Source organism: Neomonachus schauinslandi, chromosome 10 (genome assembly GCF_002201575.2).
Source record: "Neomonachus schauinslandi chromosome 10, ASM220157v2, whole genome shotgun sequence".
NCBI lineage: Eukaryota > Metazoa > Chordata > Mammalia > Carnivora > Phocidae > Neomonachus > Neomonachus schauinslandi.
In genome coordinates, this window is record NC_058412.1 from 124,819,682 (window position 1) to 124,842,662 (window position 22,981).

General features: G+C 49.7%; 1 protein-coding gene across 8 annotated transcripts in view; it reads right to left on the reverse strand.

Moving 5' to 3' along the window:
* Positions 1–22,981, reverse strand: part of ZMYND8 (zinc finger MYND-type containing 8) — a 124,819-nt gene that overhangs the window by 1,311 nt on the left and 100,527 nt on the right. For 4 of the 8 annotated variants that reach the window (XM_021688887.2, XM_044918953.1, XM_044918950.1 and 1 more), the window contains 7 exons: positions 22,079–22,471; positions 19,976–20,166; positions 15,994–16,074; positions 13,515–13,593; positions 11,083–11,322; positions 7,606–7,766; positions 6,553–6,619 (listed from right to left, as the gene is read on the reverse strand). In XM_021688887.2, the coding sequence (XP_021544562.1) occupies positions 6,553–6,619; positions 7,606–7,766; positions 11,083–11,322; positions 13,515–13,593; positions 15,994–16,074; positions 19,976–20,166; positions 22,079–22,471 (1,212 nt within the window). The remainder of the gene's footprint in view (positions 1–6,552; positions 6,620–7,605; positions 7,767–11,082; positions 11,323–13,514; positions 13,594–15,993; positions 16,075–19,975; positions 20,167–22,078; positions 22,472–22,981) is intronic. The other 4 variants (XM_044918954.1, XM_044918952.1, XM_021688886.2 and 1 more) reach the window with 2 other exon arrangements.

Sequence of the window (22,981 nt, forward strand, 5' to 3'; positions counted from 1 at the left end):
TGGGATGATAATATTTAATTCAAAGAAGCCAACCATCAAGCTCAGAGACAGAATGAGAATGAGTGAGGAAGGGACCAGAACAGAGCTGGGGGATGACAGTTCTCACCGCCTGGTAAAAAGGAATGCGTGTGTTTAGTCACGCGTTCTGGTTTTGGAAGATAAGTAATGAAGAGAAAGATAAAAATCTCCAAAGTAATGCGTTCACCCAGGAGAGGCTTCTTTTTTTTTAACCATCTGCATCAATGACCAAAAGAGGGGGCAGTGTTCCGGTAGACAGAACTGGGGTCCTAAATCCAGCTCCTCTTACTCATTCTTCCTTATTCGTGAAACCTACACAGGATGGTTCTTCAGGAAGGTCTTGGGGAGTGGTGCAGCTGGTCATCATCCAACGTGAGAAAATCCAGGTCTCTGCAGGACCCTGCTCCTCACGCTAACAGGACACAGGGCACTGGCTGGTATGGCCAATCAGTGCAGGGGAGAATCGGGGTTAACCTAGGGCCCTTTCTGAAAAACAACAAGGATGATCCCTTCCAGAAGCCAAACTGTACACTCTGGCTCTCGTTTCCTACTGCAGGGTTCAATGGCCCTGCAAAGCACAGCTAAGAAGCACAAGAAGGGAGAGCAAGCCCCAGCAGTCAGAAAACAGAAGACACACCCACGAAGAGAAACGCATGCACGCACACACAACGAGCCTTTTGCAGGCCAGGAACGATCCCAGCAGCTTCGGGGACACAGGGTCCTACTTCCCCTTGTGGGCTGGGTAGCCGGGGCGCGGGCTGCCGGGCCGGGGCGCTCGGGGCATTGGCAGGCTGCTTGCCACACCCACCGGGACCCGAAGAGCTGGTCCAGGCAGGCGCGGAGACCATCAGGGAGCTCGGGGGGCCACAACCCAAGCACCTGCTACTTGTGTTCGTCAACAGGCCACCCGCCGTAATCAGAACTGTGAGCCCTTCTCCAACCGGAGGCATTCACGGGGACTGGCACTTTTCTACTGTGCACGTTAAGCCGTGGGCAGGGTCACTGGCCACAGCACGGTGTGACTGGTGGTGGATAAGGTGCACAAGGACATAAAAGCAACTTTGTGAGCGACAAGCACGTCGAAAGCACAATTCTCCGAACCGCTAGCTCTGCCCAGAGCCTAATTCAACCAGGGAGACAGGGGCCAGAACCAAACTGAGGCAGAGAGCATCACCCAAGGGATCCGGATTCTTGAGGGGGATCATAACGCCTCTACCACCAAGGCTGACTGAGGACGGGCCGGGCGGGGCGGGTGAGGAAGGCGGCGTGGTCAGGACTGAGGAAGGGGCTACAGACGAGGTATCGAGGGGCCAACTCCTCCGCCACGATGACGGGACCCTAACAAGTAACATCTGAACCCGAAGAGTCAAAAATTAGTGATACGAAAGGGCTTTCAATGACATGAGGGGTAAGGGGCCCACTGAAGAGCTTGGTGCGGAAATAACTGAAGGTAGGACAAAGGACAAAACAGAAACTGCAGGAGAAGGGACAGCTGGGCCCGAATGGACGCATAATCCCGGCAGCCCAAGCACCTCAGCAACAAACAGCAAGCTCCGGACTGCGGGAACCCAGCCTCAAGGTCTCCGGCTCGGCCGCCAGGTGCCAAAGAAGACCTGACTGCGGTTAGGGACAGATGCACCTGTTCTCAACCCTGAGGATGGGAGGTCACAGCGGAGCAGAGGGCCAGCTGGACACGGCTAGAGGAGGAGGGGCGAGGGTGGAGGGCGGCTGCCGAGGGAGGGGACAAGAGACGCCTTCTCTAGTGGACAGAAGAGGAACAAGAGTGCACGCTGTATTTGACCCAGGGAACCCCTACAGCACCTAAACAGTGACACAAGTCGTCAGGGAGGAGGGGCAGAAGAGAGGTCATCGGCGAGCCCAACTCTCATCTTCTAAAGCCCAAGTCAACAGGCAATGTGGAAAACTAACATCCAGAAACAAAAGTACAGGGAAATACATTATTTGTACGTAAGGAGGTAAGTACCAGAGACGTCAGTGGGGACTGGGCCTAGGAACGGTCCTTCTCTGGACCATTTTATTTTCTCTAACTGTATGCGTGTTTTGCTTTAGAATCTCAAAATTAAAAGACAGGCAAGCAACAAGGAAGGGCATACCCCCTACTAAAGCTTTCTCCCTCCGGCTGTCCCCTCCTCTTCCTCACCCACCCAGTGCCAGGAGCTACTCCGAGCTCAGGAGTCCCCAGGGTTTCAGAGCCCACTTCCGTCCGCGAGATTCCACCCACATGGCCGCCAATGGCAAGGGCCAGCAGAAGAAATGCGACGTACGAGGAATTCGAAGGGGCAGCAAACAGGCTTTTGCACAACCTCCAGCACAACGTTTTGTGAGAAATAAAGGAAAATGGTAAGACGCAAGTCTGTTGTCCTGACGAGGCCTCCGGGCACCTCCTGCTTCTGTCCTTCCTGCTCACACTGCGGGATGTCGTGGCAACACTGCCTGAAAATACTTTTCTTCCTCCAATCTCGGACAGTGAGCTCCGGGGCGCTCCCCCCCTTTGCTAATATGCCTCCCGTCCAGCCTGGTCCCAGGTCCTAGATGTGGACACCTCCTCAGTTCAGCCCCAGGTGCACCTCTTTCTTTAGCCAAGACCTGCCGAGACGGTCCCTTCTGCTGGGGAGATCCTGGGACTCTGACCAATCCCATCTTTGTGAGACAACGTCTCAAAATGCCATTTAGAATTTAAGACGTCCACAGTTCTTCATGGCTCAGAGCTCAGTGGTGACCGCGCCGAGACAGAGACCACACGGCGAGAGCGCAGGAGTAAGAAAGCAAGAGAGACAGGATGGAACAACTCTTAGACAGACATCGACCTGGGCTGGGGAAGGAGACAGGTTGTAGGTTGTGCTGTTCCATATAGTAGCCACTAGCTACACGATGCTATTTAAAGTGAAAGAAAATGTTAACTTCTACTCCTCAGTCTCATCAGCCACAGTTCAAGGGTCCAGCGGCCAGGTGTGCGAGCAGCTACCATAGGGGATGATAGCACAGGGAGCACAGAATGTTCTAGGGGGCAGCACCGCTCTAGGGGGAGATGCAAGGTGCCAAGGAAGGAACCTGGAAGTACAGGAGGGTATTTAAATGCCATGGGAAGGGGGCGCCTGGGTGGCTCAGTCCGTCAGGCGTCTGACTCGGTTTCAGCTCAGGTTATGATCACAGGGGTCATGAAATCGAGCTCCGAGCCTGGCTCCATGCTCAACAGGGAGTCGGCTTGGGGATTCTCTCTCTCCATCTCCCTTTGCCCCTCCCCCTACTCGTGTGCTCTCTCTCTCAAACAAATACATCTTTAAAAATAAATAGGAGCCCCTGGGTGGCTCTGTCGGTGAAGCGTCTGCCTTCGGCTCAGGTCATGATCCCAGGGTCCTGGGATCGAGCCCCACATCGGGCTCCCTGCTCAGTGGGAAGCCTGCTTCTCCCTCTCCCCCTCCCCCTGCTTGTGTTCCCTCTCTCACTGTGTCTCTCTGTCAAATAAATAAATAAAATCTTTAAAAAATAAACAGACAGATAGCTAGCTAACTGCCATGGGAAGGATGCAACTGAAAGTAAGGTATCTGTCTACAAGAGGACAGGGAGGGAAAGGCCAGTGCAGCTGTGGGGAGGTTTGAAGGCCGGGAGGCTGGAAAGGTCGGGGGCGGGGGCAGCACCTGGCTGTGTTCCTCTGAAGGAACAGGCGAGGCCACATGCTGGCAACGACGGCGCAGGGAGAGCCGGGAGGTCTGCGACACGGCAGAGAACTTGGGAAGCTGCCCTTGTGGAGAGCGGGTACAGAGGCTGCTATGCAACGGATCTGGTCAGACGAGCAGGCCGATGAACACGTCTGCTTCTCAGGTTAGTGGTCAAGATGTGTGTGTGCGGGGCGGAATGAGCGTGTCCTCCTGCGCAACCTTCTCCAGCTGACCTCTGACGTTTGGGTATAGGCGAGTAAAGGATGGATGGCTGGGGTCTGTCCAAGGTGGGGTTCTGCCAAACGGACATACTGAGAAAACCAGAAGCCATGGGAGGCTGGGTTATGTGAGCAAGGGTGCTGCTGGAATGAGCCACGGAAATGAAGCTGGGGAAGGAGAAGGAGGGAAGTGAAGAAAGGAAAGAGCAGATCTGGAAGCGAGGGCGGAGGGAAGAGGCCATATCCACAGCCCTGACTTTCCCCAGACATCAGCACCTTATTAGTTGAGCCATAGAAAACTGCTGACATTCAACCATTTTTGACTTCCAATTTTATACGGGTCAACCTAAGTATTCCCAGCACCATGGGTGACAGCATGTCTGGAGTCCGAGAAATCTGAAGTCCTGGCTCTGATAATCACTTACGGAGTTACTCGTGCATGTGACTTAACTTCTCACGGCCTCAACATCCTCATCTGCATAATGGAAATAACTTCTCTCACAGAAGCCGGGAATAAACGCACTAAGGTTTCCAACTGCTTCATGCTCTTCCGTAAGCATCAATTAAGCACTCTTCTGACTTCCCCTGGAGTCATTGCCTAGTTCACCCCTAAATCCCCAGTCCTAGCCAGGACCTGGCCCCAGAGACACTCGACAAATTCTGGTGCACCTCCAATCATCTGCAAATGGCCTAGTCCCGTGCATCCTCCTAGAATCTCAAGTAGAATTCAGGATCCTAGCCTCCCTCCTCCTCCCCCGTCCTGTCACCAGACTCCTCAGGGATTATTCTCTGCCTATTCTCTGCTGCCACCCACCCAGTACCAAGTCATCAGCACTTTCTGGGGCTTCTGGCCTCCTCTCCCCCACGTGAAACTTCCTTTCCACCCACTTGGGACACCCGTGTGCTCCAGGTCAGGGGTCCGCCAACGATGGCCCACGGGCCAAATCCAACCCAATGCCTGGATTTTCTAATACAGATTTTCCTTGGAGCACAGCCACACTCGTGTGTAACTCAGGTACCGTACATATGATGCGTGTCTGCTTTCATCCTACAACAGCAGAGCTCAACAGCTATGACACAGACCAGAGGGCCCACAAAGTCTAAGGTATTCACTCCGTTGACCCTTCATGGAAAGTCGGCCAGCCCCTGGGCTGGGTAATACCTCGTCACCTCAGACATGGAATGCGATCATCCCCCAACCACGTTCCTGCACACAGTCCTCCTCACGCCAGCAGATTCGGTACACCAGTCAATGTCCCCAGTGCCGCTCTGAGCCCACTCCCCTGCTCCAAAACCCCAACAGCAACGCCGCCCCGCCCCCGCCCCGTCGGAAGCGATGCTTCCCTACCCTGGACCTCTCTCCCATCACCTTCACAATTCGGAAACAGCCACAGTCCTCCTAACATACTGCTTATTCCATGTTTTTATTTTAAGCTCATTTTAAACTTAAAAAAACAAATTTTATATCACTACCTACATCATTAGCAGAAAATCAGTAACACGTGCCACAGACAGAGGGCAACTCTATAAATAAACATAATGAAAACCAAACTGCAGCATGAACGTCTAGATAGATGCCAAGTCTGCTCTGTCTTTGTTAAAAGGAGAAACGAGAAAATATCAAAGAGGCGCAAAAGGCATCTTAGCGCTAAACTAAACTGTTCTCGGGGATTCAGTCAGAGGACTGGAGGGAAGGGAGCAGGGGACGACTTTTTCAACAGGCAGTTCAGTCAGATTTAATCTCAAGTTCACCTTCTCCCTAAAGTCGGCTCGTGCCACTCCCTTTTACCCCCTCCCTCAACCTGAATCCCACTCCCCAGCCCCTCCGGGAAACCTTCCCCAGCTACGGATGCTGAGAACATCACTTCCTCCTCAGTGCACTGAATACACAGAAGGGAAGTAACATGTGTGGTTTTCAGCTGAAGAGAATCGTCCAGCAGACAGAAAGATCCTGGAGCTAAGGGACCCTGAATGATGCAAACTGTCCTCAATGGGGGCACCTTCTGTGAACCCTCTGGAATCACCCAAAACTGGTTTAGGAGGGGACAGGAAAATGACCCTTCAGGCTAGAATGGAGGACAGCTCAAACCGCACAGAAGAGAAAACCTAAAAACTTAGCCCCAGAAAATACCCCAAAACAGCCTACCAGGTCATTCCCCAAGAAGAAAGATTTCTACAGAAAGATCACCCAACTAAAAATTTTCTTTTCTCTAAAGGCTCACGTGCCCTCTCATGTGGGCGCTGGGACCTCAGGAATAGAGTTCCAGATGGTTTCACTCACTGTGGTCATTTCCCTGAGGGCAGAAGAACTGCCCGACCTAACATGCACACCTTCTACCCCACCCCAGGTCAGCAACAGAACCCTCCTTTCGAATGAACTTTTATGCGGAACCCCAATAAATAAAACAAACCCAGGGAAAAACTGATCAGTTTGGAGAGGTGCCTGAAAGCTGCCTTGCCCGGCCACTCCCTCACCCCCCAATGACCTGCCCAGGGCACCCCCAAAGATCCCTAAGGATCCACAGTGGTTGGAAAACCACTGCCATAAACCCTTAAAGTTCTCCCTGAGAAAATGGCTTCCCCTCTGCCCGGGAGGAGTTGTGAGAGCACCGTTCACCCACCAGGGGGCAACATACCAGAGCCTTGGTTGGAGCCTAAGAGAATGGAGGAGGGCGTCTCCCTGGAGCCAGAAAGGTCGAGGGTCTAAAAATACAAAAAGAGAGAGATGGACACAAGGCACGGGGGCCAATGTAGCCCCCCAGGGAAGCCTAGGGATCCATGGGGGTGGAGGCCAGGTCAGCGGGGGCGGCCCTACACCTTTGCTCTGTCTCCCAGAATGAACAGGCTGGAACCCAGTAACGGGGTGGCCCCTTGCTCGACTCTACAGCCTTAGCTTCTAGAACATTCACTGCTTCCTCAACTTCCTCCACTGACCTACCTACCCTCCAGAGTTTTGCCCACATCCAAAGAGGAGGTATATTCCTTCAAAAGGATTATCCAGCTCATGTTTATTTCACATTAACCACTTACCAGGCAATATTATCAATGAAATCAAAGGGTTTGGATGGATGGCATAAGGACTTATTCTCTTCCTAATACACATTGAAATAAATACATAATGACTACAAATGTAGAACATTATCAATGTGCCACCGAAAATAACTTCTGCATGCAATCCATGTGACATACACCACACACTGGGAACTAGGAGGTGCCACCTTCGCTTTCCAATACGGCAGCTACTAGCTTGATGTGACTATTTATATTTAAATTAATTAAAATTGAAATTGAGAGTGCGAGTCTTTGCTCCCTCCAGCCAGGGTGCGAGCGCTCAGCAGCCACATGTGGCTAGTGGATGCCACGCTGGGCAGAGCAGACACAGAATGCTATCGTCATCACAGAAGGTTCTACTGGACCACACTGTTGTAGACTTTGAGAGTCCCCGGAGAGCAGCTGCCAAGTCACACAAACATCCACTTGGGCTCCACGTCCCTCTGTCCCAGCCCACATGCCCACTGCTGAAGAGCAGCTAAGACTATCACCCCCAGCAGCAGGCTGCCTTGACCACCTTGCAGACAAACCTCCTACCCACATGGGACGTGCAGAGGTGGCAGGCATGGGGACGGGTGCTGAGACTCCGTGTGGCCCGAAGTGTTGGCGTCACTGGCCAAAGGCGAGTGGCTACTCACCGACCCGCTGTCCTTGTTTTTCTCCGCCGAGGTCTCCTTGTCTTTCGAGGTGCTGGCTGTTTCCGGAGGGGCTGCCTGTGTGCTGGAAGAGCCCCCCTGTGATGACTTGTTTAGTGTTTCTGTGCTCACCTCGGCATCCGCTTCCTGCTGAGGAGCCGTAGCTGGGGGGAAAGGGAGAGAGAAGCCACGTATGAGGAGAGCGCCGCAGCTTCCAGAACGGCAGGAAGCCCCACTCTGCACCAAGCCCAGAACAACGCTGACCCACCCACCATCCGTAACAGAGACAGCTGCTGCACAGTCACGCCCAGGGGCTTTTCCAGTTTTCTAGAAGCCAAAATTCCAGACTTAGTGTGAAAATAGGTTAATTTTTAACACTTCATTAATTCAAGTTTTATGAAGTCACTGCGGAGACGAAAGCATGGTGGTAGAGCAGATGAAGCCCATCAGCAAAGCCAGCCTGCCACCGCTGATCTAGAATTACTCACTCCGTAATTTCTCATTTTAGTCCTATTTTAGCCCCATGCACTTGCTTCCTTCCAAAGCAAGGCAGGGAAATCCACATGAAAAACAACACGGTGTCTACGGCAGAGAGTTTCTAGAGAGGGTAGAAGCTTGGAGCATCTGAGAGGACGTTCTGAAAGATGGACATTATAATGCCACAAAGAAAGGAACATGAAGGACATTTTGGCCACCTTGTAAGAGTGACAACAAAAGGGTCATCAGACACATTCCAGAACTTAGAGGAGAATTTAACTCCACTGCAGGAAGAGATTTAAAGTGGCCATTAAGAAGACATCTCCCTAAAGGTAAAAGGACCCAGCAATGGATGGTTCAATACTGCCTTTTTAAAATGACGAAATAAGGGCGCCTGGGTGGCTCAGTTGGTTAAGCGACTGCCTTCGGCTCAGGTCATGATCCTGGAGTCCCTGGATCGAGTCCCGCATCGGGCTCCCTGCTCGGCGGGGAGCCTGCTTCTCTCTCTGACCCTCCCCCCTCTCATGTGCTCTCTCTCTCATTCTCTCTGTCTCAAATAAATAAAAAAAATAAAAAATAAAAAATAAATAAAATGACAAAATAATAGAAGTAGGAGTTGGCATATACTAGCACCACCTATTTTTGTCAATAAAGTTTTATTGGAACACAGCCACGCCCACCACTTAACATATTGTCTAGGACTGCCTTCTCTCCAAATCAGCACAACAGAGCAGTTGCAACAAACCACATGGCCCACAAATCCAGAAATATTTACTCTGTGGACCTTTCACAGGAAATGTTTGCCAACCTCTGGCCTTGGGTGTGCTTCTCAATCCTGGTCACTCACATGTCACCTTCAAAAAGTTCGCCGGTCTAACAGACACACTACCTTATTAATTATAGAATTTTTAATTATATGAATTGTTTATTTTTTTTAAAGATTTATTTGATAGAGAGATACACAGTGAGAGAGGAAACAAAAGCAGGGGAGGTGGGAGAAGGAGAAGCAGGCTTCCCGCCGAGCAGGGAGCCCGATGTGGGGCTCGATCCCAGGACCCTGGGATCATGACCTGAGCCAAAGGCAGACACTTAACGACTGAGCCACCCAGGCGCCCCTAAATGAATTCTTTAAAATGGAGGCTTTTGAAGCACCTGGGTGGATCAGTCAAGTTAAGTATCCAACCCTTTTTTTTTTTAAGATTGTTATTTATTTTATTTTGAGGGAGAGAGAGCACACAAACGGCGGGGAGAGGAAGACAAAGAAGAAGAAGCAGGCTTCCGCCCCCACTCCCCGAATCAGGAAACCTGATGTGAGGCAACCTGAGCTGAAGGCAATTAACTGAGTGAGCCACCCAGGCACCCCAAGTGTCCAATTCTTGATTTCAACTCAGGTCATGATCTCAGGGCCATGAGTTCGAGCCCCGAATTGGGCTTTGCGCTGAGCGGAGCCTACTTAAGGTTCTCTCTCTCCTGGGGCGCCTGGGTGGCTCAGTCATTAAGGGTCTGCCTTCAGCTCAGGTCATGAACCCAGGGTCCTGGGATCGAGCCCCACATCGGGCTCCCTGACTCCAGGGGAAGCCTGCTTCTCCCTCTCCCACGCCCTCTGCTTGTGTTCCCTCTCTTGCTGTCTGTCTCTCTGTCAAATAAATAAAATCTTAAAAAAAAAAAAAAAATTCTCTCTCCATCTGCCCTGTCCCCTGCTCACACTCGCTCTCAAAAAAAAGGGAGGCTAAGCATATAAAGCTAGTATCTGTCAGAAATAAAAGCTAACTGTAAAAATTAACACTGAAAATATTACTAATAAATTCTAGCTGGATAGTGTGTCCTGCTGGAGGCTCCTAGCCTGAGGGCTGCTTGTTCTGTTAGAAAAAGAGGACAAAGATAGTTCCAAACCAACATTTTTTCCTTCACATGAGAATTGAGAATCCATATTACTTAAAGCTAGGAGTCCAGTATTACTTTAAAAGCAGGATTTCTCGGGGCGCCTGGGTAGCTCAGACGGTTAAGCTTCTGCCTTCAGCTCAGGTCATGATCCCAGCGTCCTGGGATCGAGCCCCGCATCGGGCTCCCTGCTCGGCGGGAAGCCTGCTTCTCCCTCTCCTACTCCCCCTCCTTGTGTTCCCTCTCTCTATGTCAAATAAATTTAAAAAAAAAATCTTTAAAAGCAGGATTTCTCAACTTTAGTGCAATTGACCATGTTGGGCCAGATCATTCTTCATCGGGGGGGGATGTCCTGTGCATTACAGGATGCTTGGCGGCATCCCTGGCTTCTCCACTCCGGATGTCAGTAGCCACCGCCTCGGTTAGGACGACCACACTGCCTGCAGTCACTGCCAGTGTCTTGGGGTGGGGACCAAAAATCACCCCACTGAGAACCACTACACCTCACATGAAACTACACTCGGCCATGGGGCGCCTGGGTGGCTCAGTTGGTTAAGCGACTGCCTTCAGCTCAGGTCATGATCCTGGAGTCCCGCATCGGGCTCCCTGCTCGGCAGGGAGTCTGCTTCTCCCTCTGATCCTCCTGCCTCTCATGCTCTCTATCTCTCATTCTTTCTCTCTCAAATAAACAAATAAAATCTTAAAAAAAAAAAAAAAGAGGGCGCCTGGGTGGCTCAGTTGGTTAAGCGACTGCCTTCGGCTCAGGTCATGATCCTGGAGTTCCTGGATCGAGTCCCGCATCGGGCTCCCTGCTCAGCAAGGAGCCTGCTTCTCTCTCTGACCCTCCCCCCCTCTCATGTGCTCTCTCTCTCTCATTCTCTCTGTCTCAAATAAATAAATAAAATCTTTTTAAAAAAAAAAGAAACTACACTCAGCCCAGTAACAGAGAGGAGGCCAAAAGTTCAAAACAGCTGTGCCTCACGTGTCGGCTCTGTGTGCGCACAAGACTGACAAGGGACAGGGCAAGCCAACCTGGCCACACCAGTCTGCTCTGTGGGCCTGTGGGCCACGGGGGAGCCGAAGGCCCACCCCACCGGGCCTAGGACAGGCCGCATGCCATACCTGACTGGGTACAGGACTTCATGTGCTCGGGCCAGTGGGCCTGCTGGCAGGGGTAGTCACAATAGCTGGTGTTCCAACAGCAGTAGAAAATGGCCTCCTTCTTGCAGTTGGCACACCACTGCTTCTTCTTGGTCTCGTCCACCGCCTGCTGCTTCTCCAGCTCCAGCTGCTTCTTCACCTCGGCAATGAGCCGGTCCCGCTCCTGCTCCAGGCTCTGCCGCATCTCCGCCATGGTCAGCTCTGACAGGGGAGGGAAGAGGACACCAGCTTCATCACCAGTCCCCCGGCCCAGGGCAGGGAGCCTTTCATACCAGATCAGAAAGGCAGTCCAGGATATGGGTTCCAAGAGACACGGGTGCGGATCCTGGCTCAGAGGTGCCTCGGCTTGTGACCCCCAGGCGAGTAACCTAGCCTGGCTACGCCTCAGTATCTGCAGATAACCAGAGCCCCGCCGTGATACTGCGGGAAGTCCTCAGAGAAACCTTCGAAGCAATTTCCACTGAGCTCACTTTGAATTTTATCATCAGTGTGTTTGCAACCAAACACTTACAAGCACCCAGCATATACGTGCAGGTGCTATTCTGACCACCTTGTATCAACTCGCTTCATCTTCACACTAACTGTGAGACAAGCTCTACTGTAATATCCCGTTCACGGATAAGGAAACTGAGGCACACGGCTAATAAGGACAGAGCTGGCCCTGGAACTCGGACACGCTTTCTATTTAGTGTGTTTGGTGGCAGTGGGTGAAATCTACCACACAGGACCCTGTGATGGATCATTATGGTTGATCAACTATCAAACCGCTCAGTCTGCTGATACTTCCTCCTTTCACTTGAGACAAGAACTCCATGCACAGTTCACCTAGGGGTGACCTGCACGCCAACAGAAAAATAAAGGATCCTTCGATCGTCAAAATTCTCTTCCTGAAATCAAAACACACACACACACTCTCTCTCTCTCTCTCCTCAAAACCATGAGTGGCTCAATCGGTTAAGCCTCTTGATTTTGGCTCAGCTCATGAGCCCCGCGTCAAGGCTCTGCGCTGGGCGTGGACTCCGCTTAGGATTCGCTCTCACTCTGCTCCTCCCCACCCTGGCTCTCTCACACACGTGCGATCTCTCGCTCTCTCAAAATTAATTAATTAATTAATTAAAATTTTTAAAAGGCACCAAAAAGAAAATTAACCCCTTGCACTGGTGCCAGACACAGCCTCTCTGTCCCTCGCCGCTGCCTTTAACAAGGAGCCTGCAGACCACGGCAAGTTCTGGCCAGCCCTCGTGTATTTTTTTTCAAACGTGCAGCCAACTATTTAAGAACAGAGAGATTCTGCATAAAAATAGATTCCTTGACTTTATTAGAGAAACAAGAAGAAGCCACAACATCCAACTAAACTCCCTCCACGGCAACACACTAAAGGACAGAGGGCTAACTTCCCCCGTCGGCTTCCTAAGGATTTGCATTTGCAATGCACGATTTCAACACGAATCACCTGCAAGGAGGCGGGCACACCTGGGTCTGCCTCCCTAACACTGGGGACCCGAGCCAGCATTTGGATTCTGGGGCTGACGCTACACGATGGTCTGAAGGAAAATGCTCTACCTTTGCGGCGGGGGAAAGCCTTTAACACCATGGACACAATGGCAGGCCAAAACAGCACTCTGTCTGAACCAGGGAGCAACACAGAAGCTTCCTCCACAGTGTGGGACACAAAGGAGGTGTTTGAGACTTTGGTGAAATGCCCAATATTCAACAGGTAGGAGGAAACATCTGGAGCCACGGTGCCGGAACCTGAATCCCAGCTGTGAGACTCCAACAAGCTTCCTCAACGTGTCCGTGCCTCACTTGCTTCACCTGAAAATGGGGATAGCAGAGCCCTTGCTCAGAAGGGTTTCCAGGAGGGGCGCCTGGGTGGCTCAGTCGTTAAGCGTCTGCCTTCGGCTCAGGTCATGATCCCAGGGTCCTGGGATCGAGCCCTGCATCGGGCTCCCTGCTCGGCGGGAAGCCTGCTTCTCCCTCTCCCACTCCCCCTGCTTGTGCTCCTGCTCTCGCTGTCTCTCTCTCTGTCAAATAAATAAATAAAATCTTAAAAAAAAAAAGAAGGGTTTCCAGGAGAATTAAATTACAAGATAATTCACGGAAAAGTACTTAAACAGTTCCTGGCCCCAAGTCCAGAGTTCAGTACACGAACCTACTGCTGTTGTTACTACTCTGCTACACATGTTGGTATCTCGAAGAGAAAAGAGGGGAATACCCCCTCATACCTGCTCTTACACCTGGGTCGACTCTCCAGGATCCTGTGCTCTCCCCAGCACTGGGACTATCCCCAGCCTACTGCAGACTCAATTCACAGCCTGGACCTGAGTCCAGAGCTGCATAGAAGCTCACCGCCCAAAACCGTCCTCAGTACGGACCAATCCGCCGGGCCTCACCCAGGTTGTGTTTCATTTCAGAGAGCTCCTGCTGGTGCAGCCACTGCAGCTTGTCGATCTCGATCCTCAGCCTGCGAATCTGTAACGAGGGGGAGCGGAACTCTTAGAAGGCACGTCTAGGTGGCATTCACCAGCAGGGCTCGGAACTTGACCTCCAGCTCTAAGAGTCAATGCCACGTGGTAGATCAAGGCGTAGGCAGCCTAGCTGCTGCAGTCCAGAGAGGTGGGCACCAGTGTGTTAACCCAAATTCAAGAAGAATTCTGTTTCCAAAAAGAAATACAGTTGACCCTTGAACAACGTGGGGTGGGAGGGTGGTTAGGGGCGCCAGCACCCTCAGGCAGTCAAAAATCTACATGTAACTTTTGACTCTCCCAAAACTTAATAGCCTACTCTTGACGAGGAAGCCTTACCAAAAACATAAACAGTTGATGAACACATACATTCTGTGTATTAGACACTGTATCTGTACAATTAGGTAAGCTTAAGACAATGTTAAGAAAATCACAAGAAAGAGAAAATGCATTTTACAGTACTGCACTGGAAAAAATCCACATATAATAGATGAGCACAGTTCAAACCCATTTTTCAAGGGTCAACGATACAAGCAGTCCATCTTTTCCAAGAAATACTGGCTCCAGGAAAAGTCACTTCAAGTAAAAACAAGCAGGGGTGGGGGTGGGAGTGGGGCCTGGCTGGCTCAGTTGCTAGAGCATGGCGACTCTTGATCTTGGGGTTGTCCCACATTGGGCAGAGAGTTTACTTTAAACATGAATGAATGAATGAATGAATGAAGTAAAAACAAGGACCAGATTTTCATAATAAATTAAAACATAAAAGGTTTGATTATAACTTTGGTCTAAAAAAATGAAACTAGGGGCGCCTGGGTGGCTCAGTTGGTTAAGCATCTGCCTTCGGCTCAGGTCATGATCCCAGAGTCCTAGGATTGAGCCCCACATCGGGCTCCCTGCTCAGTGGGGAGCCTGCTTCTCCCTCTCCCTCTGCTGCTCCCTTTGCTTGTGTTCTCTCTCTGTCAAATCAACAAATGAAATCTTTTAAAAAAAAAAAGAAAGAAAGAAAGAAAGAAACTAAAACAAAGATAGCTTTATCTCTTATCTAACATTTTAGGTGGGATCCACAGTCATTCACCTGAAATTCCAAAGCCTAACGTCTCTGGAAACCAAAGGGTATTACTGGAGGAAGGGGTAAGTGTTGCAGGAAAGTCACTGGAGGGAAAAAAATAACTTGACCTGAACTGCTATGGGGCTATTTACAGAGTTTGAGGACCACAGTGCTTCTCTACGATGGCAACATTGCCCTCCCAGCTCCCTCCAGGACACTGCAATGTCTGAAGACATCCAGGATGTCCCAGCTGAGGGGTGCGACTGCCAACAAGAGGCAGAAGCCAAGGTGCTGCTGAACAGCCTATGATGGACAGGGCAGCCCCCGTAACAGGGAATTATCTGGCACAAACGTCAGCAGTGCTGAGGTTGAGAAACCCTGATTTATCCCACAAGGTGTGAACAAGCATATTTCACAGCAGAAATGTTGGGGGGGGCGGTGCATACTGCCTCTTTAAATTCTGAAAATTTCTGGCACACATCTGGACCCCAAGGTTTCAAGTGAGACATTATGGATCCGTATTTCCAACCACATGCCAATTCTTAAATCAAACAAAAAAACAATGAAGTATTTGGGGAGGTGGGTGCTTTTCTAAGTCAACATCATCCCTTCTTGTTTGTGACATCCTTGGCCCAATCATAAAGAGGGTCACATGAGCAAAAAATCTCAGGGGACTCATTGATTCCTCTCAGGACCTCTCTCAAAGCTTTATATTCACATCGTTCTCCGTCAAAAGCCTATTAGGACACCTTCCCAGAGATTTTTTCTTCTTCTGAGGGTCATCCTAACCCTGCCAGGCCCTCATAGGTCAATAGCTTGTGTGGAATTTCCCGGTCTCCAACCTCACTTTGAATGACCTCAAGAAATCCTGCCACTCATCACTTCACCTGGTGACTCCGCTGCATCTGGCTCACAGTAAATTAGCCTAAGGAAGGAAGTTCAAGAGGTCTATTTTTATAAATGGTCACTTATAAGTGGACAATTTAATGTCTTAACCACTCCATTCCCTAGGCAACCACATGATTGTGGAGGCTCTCAGTACATGAATTCTTAGACAACAATAACCACTTGGATAAAAAAGTCCACATTTACAGAGAGCCAAGAGACAACTACACATGGGGCCAAAGGAACAGACCGGGGGGTGAACTCAGGCTCCGGTGTGGGCTGTCCTCTGATCACACAAAGCAGGGTGTGTCCCCACAGAGCCAGCCTTCTGGCTAAATGAAGAAGTACCCTCCCCAACAACCACAATCGGCAGAGCACCCTGGAGGGACTTCCAGAAAATCTGCTTCCTGGCACCATTTTACAGCAGCCCATAAAACATTCTTAGCAAGTAAGGAATTATGTGTCATCTCTGACCTCGGCTATTGTGCTTCCCGTAGTGTTTTTAGAAAGATCGTTGTAGATCTCTGTCATCGTTCCTTTTATTGCATCCATCATCTGAAAGATAAAAACAGAAACAATTCGGGTGTTCACTTCCCTGAGGCTTTTCAAGAGGACAGACATCTAAAATCTATCTAACATAAAGCAGTGATTCTCAATAGGGGGCTATTCTGCCCCTCACAGGACATTTGGCATCTGTGGCTGTCGTGGCAGAGGGGGGCAGGGGAGGGGGGGGGAAGATGGCATCTACTGGGTGAAGGCCAAGGATGAGCTAAATTCCCTACAGCGCACAGAACAGCCGCCACAACAAAGACTTCTCCAGGCCAAAGTGTCACCAGTGCTGAGGTTGAGGAACTGGTATAAACCAGGGGAGTAATGAATCACCTACAAATAAAGCTAGTTTCTGTAACCACAGGCTCATCTGGAGGGTCAGGGCATTCATTCACTGCCTCTCCAGTTTGCTTCCCCTCTTCCTTTGCTTTAAGCATCTGAGCCCCGACGGCATCAGGAAGTTTGTGACATCAGCTCAGGTCCCCGCAGCAAGGACCTAGTTATCTACTGACTGAATAGTGTCTGCAGGATGATTTCTCTCCTACCTCCCACTTGCTGGCTGATCTCACGCCCACCACAGGAGAAAGAGGAGGGGACAGGAGACCAAACAAGGCCTCTAGGCATGGCCTGGTCACTGCCAAGTCTCCACTGTGTTTTGCAATTTGCTGCAATCCAGCGAGAAGGCAAGACACAGACCACCTGTCTCTGATGCCCGAGATTTGCTCCCATCATCATCCTCTCTCTGAGCCTTGGATTCCCCATGTAGAAAACAAGGATAACTGCAGTACCCCAGGTAGGGTGTGCACAAAGATGACGTGAGAAATCCGTGTGAAGACTATGGTTCAGGGCAGGTGTTCAGAAATACCTGTTTATCTCTACAGAAAAAAAATTCACACGAGTTAACTATGAAACCGCCAACCCCCAAAATAGTAATCCCCAAATTCACCCCAAAATGGGAAGAAAATGAATACGACGTCTGGAGATTTCCACTCCTAACTTGTTTCGGGCGCCACACATGGATGGTGCCAGGAAAAACACTTCGTGCTTTATGCAGTCACTCTGTATGGGCCTTCCTGCCCCACTGCACCAACCATGTCAATTTAAAGTATTAAAACAAAATGGCTTTACAAGAAAACTTTAGAAAGCGGATGAAATTCAATACATTACTAATGCAATGGTTACATTCCATTTTAAAGAAATCATGGATTTGTGGACGGACTTTCACTCTTTCTTCCAAATATAGCAAAGGACGCAACATTACTAAAGAGCACCCTTCTGCCAAAACACACAAATCTGGGTCTTCGACTCCGGGTCACCTTGGAGAGAGGAAAGTTCATCAGCTCCAAAAATATTTCACTGTGTTCATTTTCTTAACTGTAAAGACAATGTCTAGGGCGCCTGGGTGGCTCAGTTGGTTAAGCGACTGCCTTCGGCTCAGGTCATGATCCTGGAGTCCCGGGATCGAGTCCCGCATCGGGCTCCCTGCTCGGCAGGGAGCCTGCTTCTGCCTCTGACCCTCCCCCCTCTCATGTGCTCTCTCTCTCTCATTCTCTCTGTCTCAAATAAATAAATAAAATCTTTAAAAAAAACAAAACACGACGCTCAACACAATGTCTATCAAGAAGTTCATCCCTCAGGGTGCCTGGGTGGCTCAGTTGTTTAAGCGACTGCCTTCGGCTCAGGTCATGATCCTGGAGTCCTGGGATCGAGTCCCGCATCGGGCTCCCTGCTCAGCGGAGAGTCTGCCTCTCCCTCTGACTCTCCCCCCTCATGATCTCTCTCTATCACTCTCTCTCTCTCAATAAATAAATAAAAATCTTAAAAAAAAAAAAAAAAAAGACGTTCACCCCTCAATTTTGCTGTAAGAGCAAAATGGGCAGCCAAAGGTAACAGAATAAAACTAAATGCAAGAGCTCAGAAAACTAGCTAGAGCCACTCAACGGGCATCAGTTTCCCCATCTGTAAATAGGCGGCTTGGACCAAATCAATGAAAGGTGGTATAAGGCTGGACTACAAGCAGAACAAGGGACCATTTAGATAATACCAGACACCTTCTTAAATCAGTAATGAAAACATGACCCCCCTTTCCAGTCTCCTGTAACTCTGCACATCCCATTAGGAAGAAAGTCTCAGTTTGGTTCCAATATGTACCAAACACTTATATGACAATCTATCTTTTTAACCAAAGGAACAAAGACTTGGGCTTCAGGTCTTGACAAGGAAGGGTGATCTGACAATATTAAGCTCAATTTTATTTTAGTTCTTCAACGAAGTCAATTTAAATAAAATTAAATTTAACTTAAATAAAAATATTGTATCAATAACTCATTGGTGGATAGGTAAGACTAAAATCTTGAGAATGGCCATCAATGACTATACCTTGAATCCTGGCTGTTCTGACACGCATTTTATTCAAAAGGAGGACAGACATAGTAAATGGGAGAGACAAAGTCATCCCCGAGACCAGTTCTGATTTTAGCTGGGGTGAGGGGGAGACTGGGGGAGCGGGGGGATGTTATGTAGGGTTGCTTAAAAAAGCCACATGCAAGAACAATGAGTTCATGGACACTGAACATCTGTGGTCAGTAGGCTTCATGGGAATTCACAAAGCAGAGGACCCTACTGAGCCATGCCGACTCCTAACCGCAGAAACCCTGAGATAAGAAATATGAGTTGTTTTCAGTTGCTGTGTTTTGTGGTAATTTGTTATGCAGCAATACCTGATACACCTTGAGAGAAGGGATAAAAAGAAAATGACTAACAAAAACACACCGGTAAAAGAATGTGTCTCTTGTCATCCAGAACTAAAAGGGAGCCTACCTTTAACCCAACATAATAACACAACTCTTTATTAAAAGACTTCAAGAATTCGAGATCCAACTATTCCCAATGACTGTCACCCACTCTTTCTAGAAACCTGAATAATTTACTCATCACTAATTAGTAATATACTCATTTGTGAAGAGTAAATTATTACTACTGCCTGCTTAGTCATATACTAAATACTCTTCCTAGGTTATTACTCATGAACTACTATTAATAGCCACTGAGAGTAACAAGCCTGGTGAAGAGGCATCAGGCACCCACAGGCATTCACTCGACAGCTCTATGTCGACACCTACTGTGTGCGGGCACTTTTCTAGGCCCTGGAGGTAAGCCAAACAGACAAGATACTGCTCTCGCGGAGCTGACATTCTGGTGGTTATTCTGCTATGAAGCAGCGTGTCGCACAGACCCGCACAAAAACGCCAGAGCACGCTCACGGGACGGTGAGAAGAGCTGCAGGATGTATCCACCTGAATTCAACAGTGAGCACAGAAGCACCTGGCAAATTCAGAGAAAGAGCCTGCAGGAGAGAACACCCACAAATGAAACCACCGAGGGGATTCCTGCCACCATGCCCCCGAGGGTGGGCACATCAGGAGGGATGCCACTACTCCCTAGGCCATCTTGGTTCCTGGAAAAACCTAGATGTGAGCGTCGTCGTACCTTACACATCTCATGCTTACGATTCTGTCCCTTTGTTCCACATGGCTTCTAGATGCAAACCAACCCCTTGGTCTGTTATTAACTGACGGAACAGTAACTCGTCCCAGCGCTTACGGAAACCGTCTCGATGAGTGCCATGAATTCTGAAGGGTAATTCTGACGCCATGTCATTTTTCCGCTGTATACTGACTTTAGCATCAAAGCCCTCAGAATAAGATGCAGTGCATTCTAGATTTCTCTGCCTGGATCCAACTTGAGACCCAAATGGAAGAATGTGGGCTTGGAGAGCCTCAAGAAAAACAGGGTCTCCCCTCCGAAGCACCCTGGAAAGCCTGCAAGGTCAAGATCCTTCTGGCTCCCATCAGGAAGCGGGTCATCTGAGCCCCCACCCCCACCCCTGGATGCTACTGGCACTCACTTTGCTAGTGTACTTGGCAATGTCCGCAGCGACGTCAGCGGAAGCGGTGGCGATGGGCAGGTCTGCGCTGACTGAGGATGCAAGGGTGCTCGTGGACCCTGAGCTGGTGACCAGGGGCGATGACTGAGTGCTGGTCACCAGGGTGATGGTGGAGGTGGATGGGCTCTGCGTGATCTCCTTCTGCTGCACAGCTGGGAAAGCAAAGCGTCCTGGTCACCCCACTGTCACGGGAAAGGCCCGACCCAGCATGAAGCTGCACAGAGGGAGTGAAGTCCCTGACATACACCCTTTGAGCATGTCTACGTTCAAGTGACAGACATTCTCCCCTTGACCATACTCTGGCCAGGACCCTCTCAGCATTTTCTGGGATGATGCCTCAAGCTTGGCCCGTAAAGCCTTGTGTAAACACTAACATGGTTTCTGAAAGCTCAAGGCCGCACCCCTAGGAAGAGGCTGCCAAATGAATTTACTATTTGTTCCAGCCAACACCCTATGGCCCCTGTCTCCCAGTCTCTACGGGAGGGTAAGAACCTAACTTCAAGAAGCATCAGTTAGCAACCCCACGTGGGTTTCACATGAACCAACCCCCCCACTTCCCATTCTTTGTCAAATTTCATGTCCCTGACTCTACTGGAGTGCCCACTCAACCCCTTCCCTACCTCCGCGCCCCTTCTCCCTTTAAAACACCCAGTCACCTCTGTAGAAATTGGTATTAACGTCAGTTCATGCTGGACTTTTTTCTCCCTATCGTAATAACAGATACTGATTAAAACCAGTCCTTACCCCTTTCACTAGTATCCAGCTTTGTCTGTCTTTGACACAAGACAATCTGGAAACTGAGAACCATACCATCAATGGGCCTCTTCTTGACAGCACCTAAGTTCCCCTGGGGAACCTCATAATTCTTACAGGGTACGAACACAGAAAAACTGGAACTATAGTCATCCCAATCTCAAATATCCTAGATTCACTCCTGCCCCACTAGCTCTTTAAATTCCAAGAGCACTCCAGCTGCGCTCCCACTGTGCCTGACCAATCTATCAGTCCTCCTTCCCGCCGTCTTCCATGGGTTCTTTGGGGCTGTTCAAGACCTGGCTACCTTTCAACCCATAGCTGCAGCTCTTTATAGCTCTACTCACTAGGGTGCACTCAGTATGTGAGAGTTTCAACCGAAGACCCCAACCTCCAAGGATCTAGATGGCAGGCTTCCCTGCGGGACAAGATCAGCATCAGCGCTCACAAAAGATGGGCCAACAGGTACTCATTTGAGCAGCACCAGATCGAGCCACTTCAGCCACTGGTGCGTGATGCTGACTGTTCTTCTGGAGGTGGCTAATCCCTAGTGATTAAGGTACCCTTTGCTACCAACTCCTCACACTGCCCTCCTTCCTGAAATAATGCCAAGAGGTTCAGGGGTGGGCACAAGAAAACTTACACAAAGGTATTCATTGCAGCACTGCTTACAACAGAAAAAAACTGGCAGCAATCTAAATGCTCATCAGCAGGGGAATACTTGATTTAAATCAACTGTGGAATACTATGCAGCAGTCCAAAAGAATAACGTAGATAGATAACTAACATGGATGAACCTCCAAAACATGCTGATGGGTAAAAAAAAAAAAAAAGAAGAAAAATAAAAAAGTATGGTACCATTTTTATGTTTTAAAAAAAGGAAAAAGAAAAAAAAGTACTATTTGTATGGAGAGTCATATATACGTAAATATATATGCATACATGCATAAAAAAGGTTTTACGGTTAACAGTGGCCGCTGAGAAAGGGTGAAGAATGAAATGGAAGTTCGGTCAAGACAACAGATTGCGGGGCAAATATTTTACCCCATTCGAAGAAGCCTATATGCATGTCTTGTTTCTAACAACGGAGGGGAAAAAAAATAATAAAAGTGAAAAAACAAGTCGCAAAACAATCTTTAAAAATAATGCCACATGGGATGCGCGAGGTCTTCAAGATACGACGGCCACAAAACAAAAAGGAACTGAAAAAAAAAAAAAAGAAAAAGAAAAAGAAAGAAAACAATTCTGTCTCTCCTGTCAATGTGGCAAGAAGGGAGTGGGCGCCACGTTGAACAGAAGGGGGCGTGGTACCTTTCACAGCCTGTCTGGTCTGATATCTCGTCCCCTGGGAAGACTGAGGCTGCTGGTTCTGCTGCTGGTTCTGCTGCTGGCGCTGTATCTTCTGCATGTGCCACTTTTGGGAAGACGTTTGAAACTTACTTGACGAGTTCCACACGACCCGCTGCACGGCCGGGGCAGTCTCCTTCGGTAAAAGCGGCCTCTGCTTTTTCACCGGGCTTCCCGTGGTGGTGGCGGCGGCGGCGGCAGCGGTGGCGGCGGCGGCCGGGGCCGTGACGGTGGACGTGGTGCTGGTGGTGGCCGAGACACCGGCCGTGGAAGTTTGGGAGGAGGAGCGGGTGAGGAGCGGAGTTTCAGGCGGGGACTGGCTGCCCGCTGTGGTGGATGGCGGAGCTTTACCTACAACTAAAGCCGATGCATGAAAACAAACAAACAAAAAGTGGAGATTGGACTCAGGCTGGCCCGCAGCGTCTGTCTATGCCAGCACATTCCGGGTAAAACGGAGCAAGGCCAGCCACGAATGCCGAACAAACTCAGTAGGGCAAGGACCCCCCAGTGGAGGAGCACATCTCACCTTAGGCACACAGTCTGCCTCTGCACATCTTCCTCAGAGTGTCGGCCTTTTCTTGTGGGCACGTGCCCACATCTGAAACTCCTATAGGGGCCTCTGGGGAAAATGGGCTGAACTAGACCCAGCCCCTGCCCTCAAGCTGCCCACCAATGACTGGATGAACAAAATGACTGCACATGGGTTGTTTTATAGTTGGAGCCAGGTAAGCACTTTGTGAAAGACCCAGCCAAAGTCGATCCAGAGATGAAGACCATCCCTTCGACTAGGGAACATGTACTCCCAAGCATCAGGTGACTTCCCAAAGGCCAAAGCACTGAACACCATGAAGTCACCCAGAAAGAAAG